Source organism: Solanum tuberosum, unplaced genomic scaffold (genome assembly GCF_000226075.1).
Source record: "Solanum tuberosum cultivar DM 1-3 516 R44 unplaced genomic scaffold, SolTub_3.0 scf00210, whole genome shotgun sequence".
NCBI classification, from domain to species: domain Eukaryota; kingdom Viridiplantae; phylum Streptophyta; class Magnoliopsida; order Solanales; family Solanaceae; genus Solanum; species Solanum tuberosum.
Window position 1 is genome coordinate 913928 of NW_006239135.1, and position 9754 is coordinate 923681.

The 9754-nt window shown below is 31.6% G+C and overlaps 2 protein-coding genes across 2 annotated transcripts; one reads left to right on the forward strand and one right to left on the reverse strand.

Moving 5' to 3' along the window:
- The first annotated feature begins 538 nt into the window (after positions 1-538).
- LOC102588385 (40S ribosomal protein S16) lies at positions 539-1278 on the forward strand. Its single transcript, XM_006355916.2, has one exon. The coding sequence runs from the start codon at positions 623-625 to the stop codon at positions 1064-1066; it is 444 nt and encodes a 147-aa protein (XP_006355978.1). The 5' UTR covers positions 539-622; the 3' UTR covers positions 1067-1278.
- Positions 1279-3579: 2301 nt separating this feature from the next.
- Positions 3580-5484, reverse strand: LOC102588714 (probable xyloglucan endotransglucosylase/hydrolase protein 33). The gene is made up of 4 exons (XM_006355917.2): positions 5213-5484; positions 5024-5124; positions 4517-4725; positions 3580-4236 (listed from the first exon to the last, which is right to left on the reverse strand). Exons 1-4 carry the CDS (start codon positions 5445-5447, stop codon positions 3810-3812), a joined length of 972 nt encoding a protein of 323 aa, XP_006355979.2. The 5' UTR covers positions 5448-5484; the 3' UTR covers positions 3580-3809.
- Between the last annotated feature and the right edge of the window lie 4270 nt (positions 5485-9754).

Below are 9754 nucleotides of genomic sequence, written 5' to 3' on the forward strand. Positions count from 1 at the left end.
TGGGATGGGGGCATCTTGAAGGAGAAAAAAAAATGGAAAGTTCAACAAAGAAGAAGAAAAAAAAAGGGGTGGATTGGGTGTGAGGAAGATGAAGGGGCGGGAGGTGGGGCTGGGGTTGGTGGTACTAAGGGCGGGGGTGGTAGGGTATGAAGAGATGAAGAAAAAAAAAGATTATTGGCTAAAAAGAAAATAATGGAGGCCCACTTATTCTTTTTCTCTTTAATTTTTTTTTTGTATAAATACACTTTTATTTTTTTGACTTGCCATGTCAGCGACTTGGGTGTATTTTAATTCACTTAAAAATATGTTATGGGATAAATAATTATCCATCAAGTTAAAGTGTCAAAATTAGTTTTGCTGCCAAGACCAGGAGAATTTTATGTATTTTCCCAAAATGATACTATAATTACTTCAATTTTAACGAGTTTCCCCTAAGTCCTAACCACAAGGGCCCAAAAGCTTTAATGAGCACATCAACCAGTGGGCCTATTTACTCCATGAGCCCAATACAAAACCCTAATTCTCATAATACATAAGCTATTTTATTCCTCCATAGCTAAAACCTCAGAGAAATTTTCGACTTTGGCCATCAGAGTAAGCAAAACCAAACAAAGCAGCTAAAATGCAGGCGGCACCGGCGACAGTGGAGTCCGTGCAATGTTTCGGGCGGAAGAAGACGGCGGTGGCGGTGACACACTGCAAGCGTGGTCGTGGTTTGATCAAAATCAACGGAGTTCCTATCGAGCTTGTTCAGCCGGAGATTCTCCGATACAAAGCTTTCGAGCCAATCCTCCTTCTAGGTCGTCAACGATTCGCCGGAGTTGACATGAGAATCCGCGTGAAAGGAGGAGGTCATACTTCTCAGATCTACGCTATTCGTCAGTCAATTGCAAAGGCTCTTGTTGCTTTCTACCAGAAGTATGTTGATGAGCAGACGAAGAAGGAGATTAAGGATATTCTGATTCGATACGATAGGACTTTGCTTGTTGCTGATCCTAGACGTTGTGAGCCTAAGAAGTTTGGTGGTCGTGGTGCTCGTTCTAGGTTCCAGAAATCTTACCGTTAATTTACGGTATCTGTTCTATTGCTATTGGTGCTATGCAATTTTGAGTATGGTTTCGGTTTAGGGATTATTATTATTATCTATTTACCATTAAAGCTATCTGAGTAAGTTTTGGATTTTGATTAACCGTAATGTAGTTGTTCTACAGTGGAATGATTCTATGTTATGTATGCAGTGAAATATGTTTTTTCAATGCAAAATTAGAACTTATGTTATACAGTGGTCCATTTGCTTGATCCTGTTGATTTCTGCTGAATAAACCCTAACATGATTTCGATAAAGTTCATTTTGCTGATAGAGAACATAGCTTTAGACATTAACATTGTCCTTCTGTCATTGCGAAGAACTATAGAGATTATCATTATCCTGCAACATCAAAAAATTTGATATTCAATAGTTCTACTGAAATTGGATTGTGAAATAGTCTGTTATGGTCCCAATACACTATTTTGATTCTCTTTAGCTCTCATAAGTTACCATGTACAGATTAGTTTGAGATGGAACAGCCTTATTTGCCTTGAAATAATGGTTTTCTAGTAGTAGTATGAGACCTGAACAGTATATACAATTCGTAGAGAACCCTAGTTTATGAGGGATTGAAATGTTGTTTATTATCTATTGGTTCTTGTAAATTATTTGTCTGTTTTTGTTCGACACTAGCCATATGCATGTTTGTGGTGCTTGGTGAAGAAAAGGTTCCCTTTTCATACTATGACTTGCTTTATTCTTTCTTTAGTAAGTTGGATATAGAAATGCTTCTTTGACATAGAAGCAGTGCATGTCCTACTATTTATACACAGACAGAGTAGAAAAGGCCAAACGTAGGTCAACTCTCAGTTATCAAGAAATAAGAACTTGAAAACTCTTTTGCTGCTCCTGGCGGAGTTTGATATATGTATGAATAGTTAAACATTATACACAGACAAATATATGTAGCATCTGTTAGATAACAATCATTTGTTTCGACCTTTTGCTAGCATGCTTTAACAACCTTTGGAGTGTATATGGTCAAATCTTCACACCATCTTCGGTTTAGGAGAATAGTTGGCCCTTTGCCATGACCTCCTTGCATGAATAACATTCTCAGTTGTTTGGCTATTAGGTGCTTCTAGTTTCCTACTATACTCAGGCAGTTTGTTCTGTTTTATGTTTGTAGTCTCATAATTGATCCGCATTTTTACATCTTTGGCATTTCTTTGAAATGGAATTCTATTTGTTCCTTGTTCTGAGGTGAAGAAGGCCACCTCTTTGTCCCGAACTCGGATTCAATCCACATCCCTTGCTTGAACCTTCTACTCTTAACTCAATTCAATAAGATTTCCTTGTCAAGTGAATCCATTTCTGAGATTGGTAGTAGTAACCTAGAGTCTGCAAGTCACGGGGTGGCCATAACATAAGGCTGCAAGTATTTCGGACAATGTAAATCTCTGGTCCCTGCATTAGGGTTGAATCATATTAATTGTGTTTTGCAGTCCCATCTTTTTTGTGGAAATACTAAGATGGTGGAGACTCAGATTTGTGTGGCTGCACAAACTTCTTTCCTGGTGGCTTCTTGATGTTTCAAATCTGTATCTTGAGTTTTCTTTGACAATTCTTGTCTTATTAGTTCAGGCGCACAGTTTATTTTTATCAGTCCGTACTGTGGCGCTCTCTTTTACGAAATGCATCATATTTTCATTGCCAAAAGCACTAAGATTGAAGTAGGCATCATCTTGTAAAACCAAATAACAAAAAGGGATGATGTTTCCCATTACAAAAAAAATATTCGTTTGGTATGTGTGATGGGATTAGCAATGATATCCAATGAGAATATTTTATCTCACCTTTTTCATCGAATAAAATCTCAGTATTTTAGTTCAAACGGTGAGAGATAAATAAATTCTAGTATTATGTCGGAATTATTATGTTTATCCCACGAACCAAACGACCTCAAGAGGCTAGAGAATGACATAACCAGATACTATTTATGATTTCCTTAACTACATACTGAATTTGAGGAATCCATCAGGTGGTTTGAGCCATTTGACTAGAATGATATGAACAAGTTTGCTATTTCCATCATATATAGTAAGCTTGATTCCAGTTAGATAGGCTAGGTAATAAAGAGTATTTGGTGGAAACAAATGTACTGAAACTTAATGTTTATGTATGCCCATTATGGTTCATAATATTTGGAGAATGATACTCCCCGTCCACTTTTAATTGTCATAGTTTTCTTTTTTTTAGAAAAATTACAATTTACGGTACTTTTCGTATAGTTTTTGAATATCTAAATTTTTTATTTAAAATATCGAATTAATGTAATCTAATATATCTTTGAAAATTAGTCAAATTGATTTTTGAAAAACACAACATGACAATTAAAAGTGGGCAGAGGGAGTATATGATTAATGCAATAATAGCCTATATTTTATAAAATCAAGTTCAATTATTGTAAGGCACACTTAAATCTTAGAGAGGAAATTTTTAAAGTTAATCCAAACACCACAATTATAAACAAAATAAAAACATTTTATTACTTGATATATATAACTAGCAAACTCAAAAAATATAAAGGAAAAAAATATTAATCTTTCATTTGAATACCACTAACTAAGATTCTTGAACAAGTTAGGAACTCGGATCAACAATTTTTTTACATCATAGAAAGAATTAGGTCAAATAGATGTTCCTCTATATGGGAAGAGTCGTCCTTACTAACACGGTATGCTTTGTCCACTAGATCATCTTATTTTAGTCAAATAGACTATGTAGCATTGCACTCTGGTGGTAGAACTTTGTATCTCTTAGTATCTTGACAATATGAGTAAAACATATGTTTTCTCCTAGCCCAATCCAATCCTGCCATCTGTTGTGATGATAATTTCATAAATCCTTCTCCATCAACAGGGTCTAAACTTGAAGTACTACTTCTCTTAGAACATGTAGGAGTTAATATTGAAGAAGAATTAGTATTATTTTGTTGTTGCTTTATACAACCTTCTAATTCTATTCCTTTCATTGTTGTTATAAAAGGTGCATAATTGTAGTTTACAGGGTATTTTCCTCCATGTGTTGCCCATTCTGATCCATCCCATATTGTCACTATAATTGACATTGGCTTTGATGGGTAAACTGAAGAGATTGCTGTGTTGTGAACCACTTCTCTTATTGGTACATTGTCCACAAGAAATCTGTTGAAATTTACAACAAAATTGTCAACTTTTGAATCCAAGTAGATAAAAGTATATATAGTTCCAAACATAATGGGGTGTAGCTTAGTTGGAGAGATGTCTATTCTTCCGAAATGGATTGAGTTAATAAATAAGCGAGTCAATAATCAACTTAAACTTAGACGAGTTATGATCATTTCATGGGCTATTCTCTCTCAATAATAAATAAACTTAGTCAATAATCCTCTACGCATGACTTTGTCTTGAAAATCAGACAAATAAATTGAAACAACGGACTTACACTATATGATGATTGTTCCAAAGGATGGTATAGTCATGAAAATCCAAAGTTGGATCAAACCATAGGTAGAATTTTTCTTCTCTTCCAGTGTGAACACTTCCATTTCCATAAAGATTTGTCTGCAAAACCCAATCCCTTCTCTTCTCATGTCCAAGCAATTCAAAGTCTATTTCATCATGGTTGTGTGGAAACACATCTGAATTTGACATCTGAAAATTGGAAAGAAAAAAAAGATATACTTTACGAGATAATTTATAGCCACAAAAACTTTTATAGCTTGTTTTTAAATCACAAATTTCAAAAGTCGTACTTCGAATAGGGACATAGGGAGTACTAATTACCGGCATGCATGAAGTAAGTTGAGAATCAGGAAATTTCATGTTTATTAGATCATGATTATTTTTCATATCCACCCACGTTTTGACGAACATAGTTACTAGATACTGTTGGTGGAACATAACAAATACATCGTAAAATTAATTGAAGTGTGTATAAATGAAAACTTACATAAAAGGCAACTACAACTCCTGATGTAAAATGAGCAGGCAATTTTAGTGCAGCATTAAAGAAACCATAGTAATATTTCTCTTTAGAGATTAGTCCAGAACCTGTGGAGTGACAAAATAAATAAAAAAAGTTATTAATAATTTATCTAAGTTATAAACTATTTTAAAAAATGAAATTGTTGTAGTGTACCTGAAGATTTATCTAAAATAATTTCAGCACTTGATCCATTATTTGTCATATGAATATTAGAACCTCCATAAAACACATTATAACTCTGATTAACCGATAATCGACTAAAATGATCGGTTAATTTTTCGATTTCTGGAGGTTTATACACTGGACCTCGACATGAGACAACAATAATCATGCATAAAATCAAGAATTGTGATAATACAATTTTTCTGTCATGAAGGAAAAGTTCCATTTTTTTATTTTATTGTTTGTAATAATGAGAATGTGTGGGGCAAAAATGGGCTATTTATGGAGTGAAAAAATATAGATGAAAAAAACATTGTCCTTAGTTGTAGCAAGCTGTATGTAATTGTCTTCTAAAGAATCTAATTAAATAATTTTAATTGATTTGTGGACAGTGATTAGAAAGCTCATGTGCTATAGAGAAAGACATGTTTTTGGAAAGAACCCTCATGGTCCAAAAACTTTTTTTCCATATTCCAATATTCGATATTCGTTTCACTAAATTTAAATTCACGTCAAAAAACTTCATATTGAGGGGTTAAATAATCCGTCATACAGACGATGTTATGTTTACTAGTTGAATATATAAAATTTTAAATTATAAATGAAGAAATATTTATTATTTCACGATATCGTTATTTGTATTCGTGGACCAAATTGAGTTCAAGTGGGAGCCATGCTACAACAAAAGTTACGACTTTTATTGATTGTTCGGTGAAAGCATTAATTAATAGTACTATATATTTATTGACATATTCATGTACTACTTTATTAGTATTATTGGAATTGAGATTGGACTTATTGACTAATGGGGTCATGAATTCGGTTCAATATTCTTTGATACTAAATTAAAAGTTTATATATTTAATGTGATTACATTCTCTATATATTCCCAAGTCAGAAATTTCACAAACGATATTTAAAAATAATACTAGTGAGATTCAAATATGTGAGCACTATCTCATTCCAAGCATCTGAAATCACTAGGCTATAACAATTTGTTGTGTTAAGGGTGTCCAAAATATGTTATTTAATCATTTCGTATATCATTTTACTTATATATACGATATTTTTTCAAATGTAACCTTGACAACCATTTAGCTACGCCACTGCAGTCACATCCATAGGTGGAGCCACCGTAGGCAAGTTATGTAATTTATTATGAATATTTATTTAATTTTATATATTTTTAACATAATTAAGAAAAAAAAATTATATATTCTTCGTCAAATTTCGAAATCTGCGGCTACAAAATTTTGTTGGGGAAATGGACGAGGAACAATTGGAGATGAAATTATAGATTTGCGTAATACATTCTGCTGCTGCTTTTGTCTGTGTTTCAATCAACAGCTGTTAATTGACACAAACGCGTCCAACTAGCCCAACTTGATCCAACAAATTCCCTATTCTCTTATTCTTTATTATTGCATTATTTCTTATGTATAATGATGTTTTTGTAATTATTATTAATTTATTAAAATTGTCATTTTGATTAACAGTAAAATTTATAAAAAGAAATTTAATATAAATGAATTAAGACCGATCAAGTTCATTTTCTTAGAGCTAAAACATCAAAGTTGTGGTTTGTTATTGTCTATGACGCTTCCATTTAATTCTTTTATAGGCCATAAAAGTTGAATCGTCGCCTTATTATGAAACGCCAGCTTACTTGATAGAAAAAAGTTGTTTCATAGCACGTGCATATGTTATGATACTTTGACTAAAGTCAATTGGAGTAGGTGGACTTGCGGTTTGAAATTGATTGTTGAGCTCCCGAGGGTCATTATGATTGCTTCCGGCGGTAAAGCGGTCTTCCCTGAGTAAAGTCTCTTTCGAATGTCCATTGTCCAACCATATGTCGGTTCTACATGGGTAGATACTCGAGGCTCTTCGTGACACCTCAGGAATGGCTTCTTCCATACTCTCTGGATCGTCACATATATTAATTCCATCGTATTTGATTATGTTACCTATCATGGTTTGATTTGCTCTTTTCACTATATCTAAAAAACATATTCTTCATACAATTACTGTCGGTTATTTGATTCACTCACGTAATTACTAATGACAGTCATTCTTATTCAAGAGGTGTTAAGTAATAAAATTATAGGATAATTATATATTAATAATAAAAGAAATTAGCAATGAATAAATTAAACTATTAAAACATAAAATATTAAATTTGATGTAAGTAATTCTTGTGTATTAATTCGTTCATTATTAATGGATCCTTATAATGTTTGAGCTAATTATTGGACTAGTTACTACTTAATTGAATTGAATTATTTCATGTAATTAAGGAGTTGAAGAAAGATTTTGTGGGATACCTTAAGGAATGATGAGATTGTAAAAAGATTTTATGAGATTTTTGGAAAAGAAATGCTTGCATTAAGGGAATAATTAATAATGGGATACACTTACAAATTAGTATTATTAAGAGTATAAGCCAAGAACATGTCTTCATAATACATAAATTATAAGCTCACAAATAAAATTTAAAAAATAATTAAATATGTTGTAAAAATTTGAAGATTCATGGCTTATTTGTGGATGGAATTGAGTGGTATTGTTCCATTGATCTCATGTTATCTATCTTAATGATTTGTATTAGTTTGATGGGAGAAAAATTAAAGAATATGACCATATTTTGTTGAACTTGAAAATAACTTGTTTAAGAAATAGTGATTTATTGATTTTTAAAGCTTTAGGTTGAATCTAATTACTGAAAAAAGTTATTGAGATGGAGAGTTTTTCTATTCTCGAAGTTCAAATGTAAGATTTCTGTTTAAAGATAGAGGAATCTCAATCATTCCATCACAACTCATACCGATAAACAAGTTAACATTTGTAACAACTAAACACCAATATGTTCATTCTTCTAAATAGATATTAGTTGCAAGAGGACCGTGCTAAACTTATTAAGATATAAAAGTTGTAATTTTATTAAAGAAATTTAATTTGTATCATATTTTTTACTGCGTAATCAATTTAATGTAGTGATTGTTTAATTATGTATTGGTTGATAAATATTTATAATTGTTAAAGTTCTAAAGTCACATAATTAGATAATTTTCTTTAAAAAAATTATTCATGAGAAAGCAAGTTTAGCAAAAGATTAGCAAGCATCAAAGGAACACAAGTAATAACATGACTTAGTACGTAAAATGACTACCAAATATGATAAATTTGAGGATAAAATCTCCAAATTTCAAGACAAAGTGCTAAAAATTCTAATTGGTTTTATTATTTAAAATTAGCGGATTTAAACTAATTATGATATCAATAGAGTCAATTCAAAAACTTAAATCAAAAGTGATCTAGACCCCTATTTTGAAGTAATCATAAATAATAATTAGTATAAGACTAATTATCTTCTTTAATTTACTTTAATAGAAATCAAAGTTATCAACTTAAAGAATTAATATTAAATCTTAAAATATTGTGCTTATAAGTTTGTAACTTGTAAAATAAATCCATTATCACCATACAAAAATGTATAAAGAGGAGAAACATCTCAAATAATATTTCGATCATATCTTCTGAAAATAACAAAATTATCCCTAAATATAAAAATAAATCTATCTCAAATAGCATAAGTCTCGAATCTTACTTTTATGAAAATAATAAATAGAAAATCTAACTAAAAAACTTTAATTCAGGGAAGGAAGTAAAAAAAATACTTTCAAAACTAGCTAACAAAAATAGTCGACTTTGTTTACTCCAAAATCACACTTCCTATTTGAGCAACTTTTTGGGCTTGATTCTTCAGTACTTTGGCATTCATATCAGGACCAAAAGCAACTTTTTTGGACTCATTTGGGCCTCAAATGTGGCATACAAAATCAGTTTTTCTGGGCTCCTTGTTGGGGCTTCATTTGGCCCAATCTTCTTTCTTAGCTTGAAATTGGATACTTCTTTCGTGATATATATTTTTTTGATTTTCTATTGAAACCCATCAATTTTAATGGATGTATATCATTGTGAATGCTATCAGGTGAGGTGGAGCGGGCTTATCTTAAAATAAGTTTTATAGAGTGACGACTAGACTGATTTTGTTGTATAGGCTGGAATGATGATCATTTACGAACTCCATGTTCAGAAGATGCAAGTTGCGGAAGTGAGGATGTTGAGACTGATGTACGGACATACTAGTAGTGATAAGATTAGGAATGAGGATATCCGAGTCAAGGTGGGTGTAGCTTTCATTGTAGACAAGATGAGGGAATCTTTAGGGCATTTCCAACCCAATCCTCTATTTTACTCTCCAAATATAGAGTTCTCTATTTTTTCAGACAACCAACTCCAACCCAATTCTCTATTTTACTCTCTATAAAAGAATCATTTTCTCTCTCCTCAATATTATATTATTATTTCTATTTCATTCTTATTTTCTTATTTCATAATATAAATCCTTTTATCTTTTTGCAAATAATCACTCTATAATCTTTACGTAATACAAAATTTTATTTTTTTTCAAATTCTTCATTAATATAAAATTATATTTTATTCTAAATTTCTAAATAACATAAATTGCAA

Excerpts from the sequence above, each read along its gene's own strand:
- LOC102588714 (XM_006355917.2), bottom strand. The coding sequence starts at position 5,447 with ATGGAACTTTTCCTTCATGACAGAAAAATTGTATTATCACAATTCTTG. Across the intron at positions 5,125-5,212 it reads TATTTTAGATAAATCTTCAG|GTTCTGGACTAATCTCTAAA; the intron begins GTACACTACAAC and ends GTCACTCCACAG. Across the intron at positions 4,237-4,516 it reads TGGAACAATCATCATATAGT|ATTTCTTGTGGACAATGTAC; the intron begins GTAAGTCCGTTG and ends AAATTTCAACAG.
- LOC102588385 (XM_006355916.2), top strand. The coding sequence starts at position 623 with ATGCAGGCGGCACCGGCGACAGTGGAGTCCGTGCAATGTTTCGGGCGG.